The following is a 12,916-nucleotide window of genomic DNA, read 5'->3' on the forward strand; positions in this document are numbered from 1 at the left end:
AATGTCCACTTACCTGCTTCCCATGCACTAAAACACTAGTAATACTTGGGGCAATGCTGTCCACTAGCTTAGTTATCACACTGGCTGCGATTCGCACAACTCCCCTGGTGAACAAAACACAAGGAGATCCTTAATAGGGTCAACACTATATGTGTCAATACGTTAACTCGACAGTAGGAACAGTTCATAATGGCTGACTGCCATAACAATGTAGTCTGCTGTGTTCTCTATCATAAGAACCATACATACAGTATAACCATGACATTAACGCTGATGGGCTGTATAACGTGAGTTGAGGCACATTACTGAAGGTGCAATTAACATAATGAAGTTCTAAAACAAAGCTGTAAAATCATGTGCGTGGCATGTCCCACTCATGTCCCCATAGAATGGAAAGCTATTAGAATGGTGGGCGCTTCCCTCTGGGACACCTAGCCTAGCCTAGCCTAGCAGAACAGGCAGTGGTTCCAAAGGAAGATTCCACTGCATGAATCCAGCTCTGGCTCCTGCAATTGTTTCCTGCCTATTCAATTTCACTATTAGATTAAAAAACATATTATATTTTATTTTCCGGGGGGTCAGACATATTTGAATGTTCACTAATTTACGATTGCATCATTCGCTAGAGTGACTGTGCAATGTCTCTCCTCCTGCTCGCTGGGTTCCTGTGGGGAAAAAGCAACAGGCATTGGTTGTGGTTATGGTACATACGCTTCCCTCCATATTTATTTGGACAGTAAGCAAACACTAAAATGTGCCCCTATACTTCAGCATTTTGGATATGAGATTTTATATGAGGCGACAGTACAGAATGTCACCTTTAATTTGAGTGTATTTTCATAGAAATCCGTTTTTACCGTTTAGAAAGGAAAGCACTTTATGTATCTAGTCCCCCCATTTGGAGACATTCACTTATAGTATATTAAATAGTCAAAAGTGTAGTATTTGGTCGCTATTTTCCGAACATGCAATGATTACATCAAACTTGTGACTACACACTTGTTGGAAGCATTTGCAGTTCTTTGGGGTTGTGCCCAATATAAATAAATGGTAAATAATGTAGTGTGTCATTTTGGAGTCACTTTTATTGTAAATAAGAATATAAATGTTTCTGAACACTTCTACATTAATATGGACACTATCATGATTACGGATAATCCTGAATGAATCGTGAATAATGACAAGTGAGAAAGTTAAGAGGTATGATCTTTGTGCATCTGTAACTTTTTCACTTGCGTGCTAGGAACATGGGACCATATACTTAACTTTTAATACACTACTTTTATACACTACAAGGGAATTTGTCCAAATACTTATGACACCTACACAAATGGGGGGACTAGATACACTATATATACACAAAAGTATGTGGACACCCCTTCAAATTAGTGGATTTGGCTATTTCAGCCACACCCATTGCTGAGAGGTGTATAAAAATCAAGCACACAGCCATGCAATCTCCAACATCAGTGCCCGACCTCACGAATGCTCTTGTGGCTGAATGGAAGCCCCCACAGCAATGTTCCAACATCTAGTGGAAAGCCTTCCCAGAAGAGTGGAGGCTGTTGTAGCAGCCAAGGAGGGACGAGCTACATATTGATGCCCTTGATTTTGGAATGAGATGTTCGACAAGCAGGTGTCCATGTACTTTTGGTCATGTCGTGTACATAGTGCTTTCATTTCTAAACGGTAACAGATACGTAAGAAAAATAAAAGGTGACATTCTGTGCTGTTGTCTCATATGACACATATTGATCTCACATCCACAATTCTGGAGCACAGAGACAAATGAAATGTTCTAGCTTCACTGTCCAAATAAATACGGAGGGGAGTGTACATGGCAGCAGACAGGGTTGCTTAGCCGTACACGTCAACTTCAAAAAACTACCTCAATAGAAATCTAAATAAAATGGAGAACAGTGTTTTAAACTTCAGGTGGATTGTAGGTTGTAGTAAAACCCAGATTTTCTAAAACAATAAAGTGTACTTTCATCGTATCGACAACATTCACCTCCCATTTACCACATCCAGCCATCTATTCTTTCACTTATTGTAAATTGTGCTCATATCTTTTTTAGCACAGATATAGTCTACGGCTTATACTTCTACATATTTTGTCCAGGAAATGTCAGGCTAAATGCTCATGGTGTGTGATGTTAAACCATTGATGTTGTGTAATATAAAAGGAACTTATTTCAAGTTCCACTTATTAACCCACGTTAAATAAATGAGAAAGGAAATTGGACCAAGTATTGACGTGGTTCCAGGGCAAGGTGGAGCCTGGCCTATAGGCTGTTCCACTCTCTGACTCTCAGGTCCCTCTGCAATTATGTTCAATCTTAGCGCTGAGCAATATGAAAACTCACGACCAGCTCCCTTGACACAGCCAAACCACCACCACAACAACAACAACAACGGCAAGAACAAAAAGGCCAACGGAGCATGTGAACGTGAAATTGACCGTCCATAGAGAGCAAATGGACAGTGCTGCAGAGGGAAGTAAGTGCATGAGTGAAGCATAGCACTCACAGTTAATGGTACACGCTGTGCACAGTGACTGACTGGCTAGCTGAGCTAATACAGTACACATGCTACACATCAACTCTACTCCATTACCTGCTTGCCATGGACCACCAGTGTGGTGATATGAGGGGCAATAGAACTGGCAAACTTCATGATAACGGCCGCAGCGTAACGCACCGCCAGCCTACACCCATAGAAATATGTATCATTGTTTACAACAGTTTGGAATTCAGTGGAGAACAAGAGAAAATGTTACTTCAATCTCGAAACGATTAGTAAAATGATCTGAAAGGCAAAAAAGTTGTAGACTCTTCATGGAGGTATGGTACAAAATGGATGGATATTACCTGCCACATGAAATAAAATACAAACTATTCTTTCAGGTTAAATGAAAAGGGAATGATAGGGAAAGAAGAACATCTGACCAAAGCTTCCTGGTCCCAGCTCTTCTGTAGAGTCTCTCCATGTCTTCCATTAGGGTCTCTGGAAACAGTTAAAAGGCCTCTGTAAGTGAACTGAGCAATGCAAATCATTGTGTATATATATATATATATATATTCTAGAAGAATGTAAACTGTGGATGATTGGGTCTGAAAACAGTGTTTGCCAAGCCACTGCTATTCATGACACTAGCTGCGTAGGCTATGTCTTGGTTGAATTGACCCCATTTGTTCTTTGTATTATTTCTAACACAGAGGAGACACGGATCCAAACTAAATCAGTTAGTCATGGGGGTGCTAAATGGATTAGGCTATGGACATTTCATTTACAGTGATGCACTGATTCCCACCCTGGGGCTAGTTGGCCTGGTAGTCTGGCTCTGATGAATAGTGTTAAAGTATCTGTTCAGTGTTACCAATTTTCTTTTTGAAAATAAAATAGTACCTCCAATAAATTACAATATGAATTAAATAGATGTCTTTCCAAAACATTATAATTAGGATGTTAAAAAGCAGATTTGCTCTGTGCCTCTGCTTGGCCTGTTAGGAAACAGAGTGATCTCAGTCAGCAAATCTCAACCCAATTAAACACTTTTGGGAGATTCTGGAGCAGCGCCTGAGACAGCGTTTTCCACCAACAAAATACCAAATGGAAGAGTGGTGTCGCATCCCTTCAATAGAGTTCCAGACACTTGTAGAATCTATGCCAAGGTGCATTGAAGCTTTTCTGACTTGTGGTGGCCCAACACCCTATTAAGACATGTTGGTGGTTCCTTTATGTTGGCAGTAACCTGTATATAAGTCAAAAACAGCTAACTGGGTTTCCTCTTGACATAAAACTTTTAGCTACAAACCACAGGATTTAAAATAGAAGGGAATGGAGAGGTGGCTGTTGTGTGGAGGATCTGCTTTGACTTGCTTTCTTGTTGGCTAGCCAGTTAGCCGCGATAGCAAACCTTAGCACGCTAGTTAGATAACTGCTTCTAAACAGCCAGCAGGCCAACTCTTACAAACCACGTAATTTGAAATAGAAGTGACTGGCGAGATAGTTGTTTGATAACAGCAACTGTGGATTGTTGGCTAGCTAGCTTGCTTGTGTGCGTGCAGTGTGTGCACTCCTGTGCCTCGAGAAGGATCCCACTCTCCACCGGAGAAAAATATATAAAATCAAAAAAGCTGCTCGACCAATCACATACGGGCCTGTCTCTGCCAAAGAGGATGACGTCATTATCCAGGCAAATTTCACGCATTTTTTTTAACAGTTTGTTTCAAAATTAAGTTAAGATTCGGTTTTACTGAGAGGTTTTTCTCTCATTTATGTTTTGGCTACAATAACAAGTAAAGGACAAGTCAACAACATTATTTGGGTATGAGCAAACAGAATATTAGTAAGAAGAGATTTTCACTGGACTGTTACTTTAACAGAGTAAAACCATTTTGCACGTGCATTTTTGTTTCCGTGCCTACCATCCTTGGCAAAGAAGTCAGGACCCTCTTTCTTCATGAGAATACTGGCAAGCTGTGCTTGACTGGTCAGGCAGGCACAGTCCTGAGAAAGACAAAAACACAGAAAGAGGTCAAAGGTCATGCCAATGGCGGTGTAAAGACAGTTAAGAGTCAGATCTAGGGCCCTGACATTAAAACACCCATCCCCTTTTGATTGTAGCTGTCCTAATATTGACACCGTACTCCTGTACTCACATAGAACTTCTGCATGATCTCGTTGGTGGATTTGTGTTTCCACTCCTCGATGTCGATCTCAGGCTGCTGCTCCAGGTTTGAGGCATTGGGCGTGCTCGTCTGCCTCTTCACCTTGGAGTGCTTGGGCATCTCCAGCTCCTGAAAGTTCTTAAACTCTGGGATTCTAGACCAGGGGAAGTTACAGGAGTATTTTCAGGTTTACAGGCAAGTTAAATCCTTTACACGCTGATACTTCTATAAAAAAAAAAAAGTGTCACAAAACACAAAAGGCGGAAATGACAGGAACAAGCTCTTACTCTGCTTCGTTGACACGAAGGAAGTCCAACTGCTCCACAATAGCTCCTGATATCAGGGTCTGGAAGGACGATTTAATAGTGACATCAAGGAATCTCATTTACATGGGATATGGACAGTTCAGGTGGAGTCACATCGATATGAGGACAGCCAGTCACATGTACAAAGGGGAATTATGTTCCCAGAAGAATGAGATGATAAAAGGGAGCCCTGTGTCTGCTCCTAGAGCTAGGTGTGAGGGGAATATTGAGTGACGTTCATAAAAGACGTCACATCAAAACATCTAAAGAACTCTCTAGAGACACTGAAAGTCATTGTAACTGTAGGAAATAGAACTCGGTGAAGGCAATTCAAAGGTATTGGATTTGCAAACATACATATTCACTATTTCTAAATGCATTTCCAAAGGAAAGGAGAACTGAACATACATACAGTATACAACAGTATTGTGAGGGTAGATATCACAATGCCTCAAAGAAGTGTGAGTGGACTGAAACAAGTAAAAGTGTTGAGAACCTGAAGCCTGTCCACGTGAACTTTGACCCCACCGACACGCCCCTTCTTGAACGATGCCAACATGTCCAGGACTGGGTTGAAACGGCTCCCCCTGAAGGATATTCTACTGTTATCATTTTCTCCATATTAACCTCATGAGTATATGCTATTCCGCGGACTCCACTAGCACAACCTCTACTGTGGGATGGTAAGCAATTTTATTGCATTTAAAAAGGTGCTCTTTGGATAATGATCAATACTGCTGTGATCAGCATAGCACCCAAGCTAAAGTGATATAAATGACAACAACAAAACTATTATTGGCAAATACAGGTACACCTCCTGTGCTGGATTCCAATACACTCTAAAAGCAGTAACAATTACAGTACAGAAGAAAATACAAAAGTAGATCTTACTTGATGTTGTCCTCTCTGATGAGGACCAGGAAGAGTGGGCGGCCTTTCATTTTCCAGCTATGCTTGATGAACTGCAGTGCATTCTACATACAAATATATGGAACACATTAACCCTTGCATTGACCCAACAGACATACAGTTAGGGACACAATGTGGTGAGTGTGCATTCCCCAGAACAAGGATTAAACCAGACGAATGTCTAAACAGAAGTGTTTATGAGGGGAGTTCACCCCAGCTCACCTTGATGTCATCAATCAGCAGCATGACATCCTGGGATAAGTAGAAGTCACTGAGATCAAAGACGATTGGGTAGCACACCACAGTCTTCCCCAGGATCCGATAAATCTGTGGGGAGTGGAGCAGACACATTGCATTACCTGATCCTGCAGGCCAAGATGGATGGCTCGGAGGTACCGACATATACATTACTCTGGACAGGACATAAAACAACCCATCGATCTTGAGGAAGGAATACACCGAAGCTAGAACGCATAGACGTTACAGTCCTGTGAGCAAAGACACTTCCTAAAACTAACACACAACCTCTCCTCTACAAACAAACACACAAATATGCACAGGCACACTCGTTCTCCCGGTCTGTTTCTAAAGCACAAGCGCTACCACGCACACAAACAAAGAGATTATTAGAATGCCCTCTGGCAGGACGCCCTATTCCATCAGAACACATAAATGTTCCATTCAAAAATTGTCTTAGTAATAGGTTTGGAACTGTGATTGATTCATTTGGCAATAAAAAATATAAAAAAACTTATTTAAATGTCCTTCACTGGGGACAACTAGAAGGAATACCAACAACAGTTGAATGACAGCAGCTCACAATATCAAAGTGGATTACGAAATTGAATGACACATATTTCCATCATGGATTGCATGGCAGCAGTACTTTGTACAATGTTAAGTCAGGCAAAAATATGTATAACATCTATGTACATTATATCTGTACATGTAAATGAATATTATTCCGTTTCTGAGCTGTGGTTGCACACTGAAAAGTGCTGGTTTATGTTCATCGGTGAGGAGATGGTGGTGTGCCCAGGACCTCGGAGTATGTGGTAGCAATGAGTGGTGAACACTCACCTTGCAAGTCCCCATGCAGCCCACTGGCCTTTCCGGACGCCCACTCAGCCCCAGCTTCTTATTGACGGCCAGGAAGCGGTACGCCTGGGGGAGAAAGAGAGAGATGCATACCTATTTCAGTTTCGTTTATTTTTTTTAAAGCCTAGTTTTTGAAATTACACATCAAATCTTAGACCATGGCCTATTGACCAACACCATTTACATTACAACTGACAAACAGACCACAACATAGATTACCCTCCTTCTATTCCCTCCGGCAAGTCACAGATCCATAGAGAACTGCTGTCATGTAGCTAGCTACCTTCCTTTCCTCTCTAACACATATCTAGCCTTCAGATCTGACAACACACTCAGCTCGATATGACATAGATCATAATGGGAGTCATTTTAAAAATGCCAGGCAGGGAAAGTTGTCTATTTTTATTGCACCTCTAAAAAGATCAATCCTCCTCATATCCCCAAGGATTTTTCTTTTGTTGCGATCCATAATCTAAAATGACCTCCCTCTGAAGTTGAGACGCGCCAGTAGCTAACGGACCCTGCAGAGCCTGCCTATGACGGCTCTGTTGTGGAGCCTAACACCCCTATGGTTCTGTTTAGTGCCATGGTGCCGGTGGGTTTAATGGAGAGTTGTCAGAAGGCAGAGATAGAAAGGTCCCCTGCAGGTCCTTACAGTAAAGCAACACCAAGTAGCTCGGTTAGTTAGTAGGCTCCGTCAGTCAGGATCGGCCCTCACTGCTCCCCATTCTTTCACTTCTACCTGGTTAGGTCTTGGTGTACATTTTCCTTGGCTAATGGTATTTTAAATATATTTGAATTCCACTTTCACTATGTAATGGTACAAGGTCACAGAGTGTCTATGCCCTGAAGACACTGAAACTGAGAGAAAGAGGTAACAACCTGTATGCCAGAGTGATGAGGAAAATTGTTGTCAATCCACAATGCGGATAACAGGAATTGATTTTACAGCACCTGATCCATGCATGTGAGGAGGCACATTGCAGTCCCTGTGACTTCTGTGTCATTCTGTCCCTTTACGAGATGATGGGATGAAGTCAGGCCTGATCTTCCCACACCGGGCTATACATGTCAATTATTCCTCCTAATCAATCCAATCAGAGGCTCCTGGTCAATAACACTGGCTGTATACTTCAGTGGCGCTGCAGGAAACGTAGCTAACAAGCTTCAATACACAGCAATCACCAGTCTTACCAAAGAGCAATGTGTACATCCTACCACTAGATGGAGCTCTGGCACTCCTCCTGCTTTTCCCATCTTCAAATGAGTTGGAAACCAATTATACATGGGTGGAAAGTACGAAAGATAATAGGAGAATCAAGCAATTAACAGAATATTATGATAATATTTAAAAAAGCAGAGTTCAGAAAGACGGCAAATATTTATTCAGAATTAAGTCGCATAACAAATTCCCAGCGCCCCTGGCCATGTGGCCTGTTTGAGGAGAGACGTTGTGTGAACCTTTGTCTGCACCCACGGCTCCCTGTCCCTGCCTGAAGAATACCAATGAACACAGCACACGGCTCACATCAAAGTTCTCTCATTTAGACCACAATCAAAAGCAACCAAACTGCTAATGTGATTGCTGTTAATGCCATCAAGATGGCTACATTCTGAGCGTGTCATTAGGTTGGGTGATATGAGGCCTGTTGTAAGAGAATGACAGTTGTAACAGAAGGCTTTAGTGTCGCAGTGTCTCTGTTCATCAATCGAAAAACTGCTCTCCACTCTCCTAGACATCTGGGTCGTTCCATGAAAAGGGGGCCTTTGATATTTAAAAGTAGAAATTGTGCACCAATTTTGAATTTTAAAATCCTATTATATTAAATGAAGTACACTTTAATATAGACCACATGGAGAATTCAAATGTTATTTTCAATGGAATAAAGGCTCGCTAAAGCGCCAAAATTCAGCATATCGACATGTCCCTCCATCAACCCTGTCACCTCTAGGAAGATTTTCCATCATCCATCAGTTTCATCATTAGAAAGCCCTAGTTATTTTGAGGCGTCACTACGGTCCCTGGTTCGAATCCAGGCTGTATCACATCAGGCGGCGCACAATTGGCCCAGCGTCGTCCAGGTTTGCCCGTCATTGTAAATAAGAATTTGTTCTTAACTGACTTGCCTAGTTAAATAAAAAATATGAAGATTATAATATATTTCATGTGATTAGGTATTATTTTACTGTCCCTCATTTTAAGGTTTAAGAAGATATCGTCAACCCTGTTTATTTGGACCTAATAGGCACTTACTATAGTACTTTTTCATTTAACCTCATGAGATCGGGAAAATGTGTTTCCTTTTATGACAATGTTAAAATCTAAAGTTTTTTTGGGCCAAGTTCCACTTGGCACCAAGAATTGGTGGAACGACCGTTGGCTTTTATAGACATGATCGCTGGGAGATGGGTCAAACGACATGCAGATGGGTTGGGGAGGCGTCACCAAGGCGAATGGAAGCTATTTTGGCAGCGCTGTTGCTGTGCCACCTGGGTTGAGATAAATAACATGCTGCTGGATGTAATTGCCGCTCTCCTGTCGTCAAGCAGCTGTTGGAAACACAATCGAACGGCAGAGAGAGAGAGACGCAATGCAGAGCGGTGCCCCAGCCTTTAACAGATTCAAATGTGATTTAATATTTAGCATGCTGCTCGCCCTGGCTCGTGACACCCACCCAATCCATTGCTGCATAACTACATGCCCAACAACAGGGAGGAAGAGCAGAGGCAGACCTTTCTAAGATGTATTAATATATTAGGAAAGGCAGTGGTCGTTTCTATACGCATTACACCAATACAGTAATACTTTTAGTCTTGATGCACTGGATACTATAGACATCCCACAAGAAGAATACGCTGGTTGCCAAAATGACATATTGCACAGGTTAAATGGTCAATCCCATTGGCCGATCTCCAGCCTCACTCTGACTGATTGAGCAACCAAGAGGGATAGCTTAATAGATCGTGGCTGCAAAGATTGAACAGGGCTCCGGGCAGCCGAGCAGAAATGGAGGAAAACTCGCCTCCCTGCGGACCTGACATCCTTTCACTCCCTCCTCTCTACATTTTCCTCTTCTCTCTCTGCTGCTAAAGCCACTTTCTACCACTCTAAATTCCAAGCATCTGCCTCTAACTCTAGGAAGCTCTTTGCAACCTTCTCCTCCCTCCTGAATCCTCCTCCCCCTCACCCCCCCCTCCTCCCTCTCTGCAGATGACTTCGTCAACCATTTTGAAAAGAAGGTCGACGACATCCGATCCTCGTTTGCTAAGTCAAACGACACCGCTGGTTCTGCTCACACTGCCCTACCCTGTGCTCTGACCTCTTTCTCCCCTCTCTCTCCAGATGAAATTTCGCGTCTTGTGACGGCCGGCCGCCCAACAACCTGCCCGCTTGACCCTATCCCCTCCTCTCTTCTCCAGACCATTTCCGGAGACCTTCTCCCTTACCTCACCTCGCTCATCAACTCATCCCTGACCGCTGGCTACGTCCCTTCCGTCTTCAAGAGAGCGAGAGTTGCACCCCTTCTGAAAAAACCTACACTCGATCCCTCCGATGTCAACAACTACAGACCAGTATCCCTTCTTTCTTTTCTCTCCAAAACTCTTGAACGTGCCGTCCTTGGCCAGCTCTCCCGCTATCTCTCTCAGAATGACCTTCTTGATCCAAATCAGTCAGGTTTCAAGACTAGTCATTCAACTGAGACTGCTCTTCTCTGTATCACGGAGGCGCTCCGCACTGCTAAAGCTAACTCTCTCTCCTCTGCTCTCATCCTTCTAGACCTATCGGCTGCCTTCGATACTGTGAACCATCAGATCCTCCTCTCCACCCTCTCCGAGTTGGGCATCTCCCGGCGCGGCCCACGCTTGGATTGCGTCCTACCTGACAGGTCGCTCCTACCAGGTGGCGTGGCGAGAATCCGTCTCCACACCACGTGCTCTCACCACTGGTGTCCCCCAGGGCTCTGTTCTAAGCCCTCTCCTATTCTCGCTATACACCAAGTCACTTGGCTCTGTCATAACCTCACATGGTCTCTCCTATCATTGCTATGCAGACGACACACAATTAATCTTCTCCTTTCCCCCTTCTGATGACCAGGTGGCGAATCGCATCTCTGCATGTCTGGCAGACATATCAGTGTGGATGACGGATCACCACCTCAAGCTGAACCTCGGCAAGACGGAGCTGCTCTTCCTCCCGGGGAAGGACTGCCCGTTCCATGATCTCGCCATGGAACCGTGGTGGCCCGTTCCTGTAGGTTCATGCTCTACAACATCCGCAGAGTACGACCCTGCCTCACACAGGAAGCGGCGCAGGTCCTAATCCAGGCACTTGTCATCTCCCGTCTGGATTACTGCAACTCGCTGTTGGCTGGGCTCCCTGCCTGTGCCATTAAACCCCTACAACTCATCCAGAACGCCGCAGCCCGTCTGGTGTTCAACCTTCCCAAGTTCTCTCACGTCACCCCGCTCCTCCGCTCTCTCCACTGGCTTCCAGTTGAAGCTCGCATCCGCTACAAGACCATGGTGCTTGCCTACGGAGCTGTGAGGGGAACGGCACCTCAGTACCTCCAGGCTCTGATCAGGCCCTACACCCAAACAAGGGCACTGCGTTCATCCACCTCTGGCCTGCTCGCCTCCCTACCACTGAGGAAGTACAGTTCCCGCTCAGCCCAGTCAAAACTGTTCGCTGCTCTGGCCCCCAATGGTGGAACAAACTCCCTCACGACGCCAGGACAGCGGAGTCAATCACCACCTTCCGGAGACACCTGAAACCCCACCTCTTTAAGGAATACCTAGGATAGGATAAAGTAATCCCTCTCACCCCCCCCCCCCTTAAAAGATTTAGATGCACTACTGTTCCACTGGATGTCATAAGGTGTAATAATTTGTAAGTCGCTCTGGATAAGAGCGTCTGCTAAATGACTTAAATGTAAATGTAAATGTAAAGTCAGATGAATTGACTAAGCCCATATGCTCGGCTGACATATTGATAGATGGCCTTGGACATCTAGGAAAATTGACTGATTCGTTTATTGCTTTCTAAAATCATGTACGTTTCCTAAAACTTTCAGAAAAATGTACGTGAACGTCACACAATCTTCTCTCCTTGCAGTGAGCATTTTATGGCCTCGGTCAGGTTGCGGTGTTACCCATAGTGATGAACATCACTCCTATTTCATTCTGTGGTATAACTCACATTAACCAGCTCCTTCTGGGCCCAGATCTGAATGGGCTCCACCTGTTGGGGTGTCTGAGTCTGGATGCCATAGGTGTTCAGGAACACCTGCAGTCTGCAACACAACACAACACACTGTTAGGCTACACAGCTGGGACTGTCTGGGTGGCCCAAATAATATTAGCTATGAAAAAGAGCGCCAACTACTGGTGGCGGACTCCGATAGAGGTGCCGGTTAGAGGACGTAAATGACCAGTAGGAGACATGTACCGAACGCACATTTATTACCAAACAGACACACAGTAAACAATGAGGATTGACTACTGAAAGTGTTGTCGTGAATCGTGTATAGTGATTTTGACAACACACTAAAACACCAGTCAGGGAGAACAGAAGAAGGATTGTCCATGTGGAAAGGTTCAAAGGTGAGTTGATGTGGAGGACGGGAGTTTAGAAGTTGACTCAACCTGCCCTCCTCCTGGAAAAAACTGAAGTGTTGAGAGGCAGAGAGGGAGTCGGCTGCTCCCAGGCTAGGCTATTGATTGGCTGACCAGGTCATCTGAATCTGTTCCCTGACAACCTGGTCCCTAAACACATTGGTGTGAATTGGGCCTCTGCCACTGGACAATAGGGTCAGGTTGAGGATGGTCAACTCTACTGCAGCTGAAAAGTCACACAGAGTTTGTCTCCACGCCAGAGAGACGGTTCAATAAGGGTTTAATGATTAAATCTATAGGGTTTTGTACAAGCTACAT

General features: G+C 44.0%; 1 protein-coding gene across 4 annotated transcripts in view; it reads right to left on the minus strand.

The window, feature by feature from the left end:
• LOC115113526 (phosphorylase b kinase regulatory subunit beta-like) overlaps positions 1-12,916 on the minus strand; it is a 62,917-nt gene that overhangs the window by 7,075 nt on the left and 42,926 nt on the right. For 3 of the 4 annotated variants that reach the window (XM_029641291.2, XM_029641293.2, XM_029641294.2), the window contains 10 exons: positions 12,183-12,276; positions 6,968-7,051; positions 6,110-6,214; positions 5,870-5,952; positions 5,475-5,565; positions 4,961-5,019; positions 4,665-4,827; positions 4,431-4,512; positions 2,949-3,006; positions 2,617-2,707 (listed from right to left, as the gene is read on the minus strand). In XM_029641291.2, the coding sequence (XP_029497151.1) occupies positions 2,617-2,707; positions 2,949-3,006; positions 4,431-4,512; positions 4,665-4,827; positions 4,961-5,019; positions 5,475-5,565; positions 5,870-5,952; positions 6,110-6,214; positions 6,968-7,051; positions 12,183-12,276 (910 nt within the window). Of the gene's footprint in view, positions 1-13; positions 105-2,616; positions 2,708-2,948; positions 3,007-4,430; positions 4,513-4,664; positions 4,828-4,960; positions 5,020-5,474; positions 5,566-5,869; positions 5,953-6,109; positions 6,215-6,967; positions 7,052-12,182; positions 12,277-12,916 lie in introns of all 4 variants that reach the window. The other variant, XM_029641292.2, reaches the window with a different exon arrangement.

Source organism: Oncorhynchus nerka, linkage group LG28 (assembly GCF_034236695.1).
Source record: "Oncorhynchus nerka isolate Pitt River linkage group LG28, Oner_Uvic_2.0, whole genome shotgun sequence".
NCBI lineage: Eukaryota > Metazoa > Chordata > Actinopteri > Salmoniformes > Salmonidae > Oncorhynchus > Oncorhynchus nerka.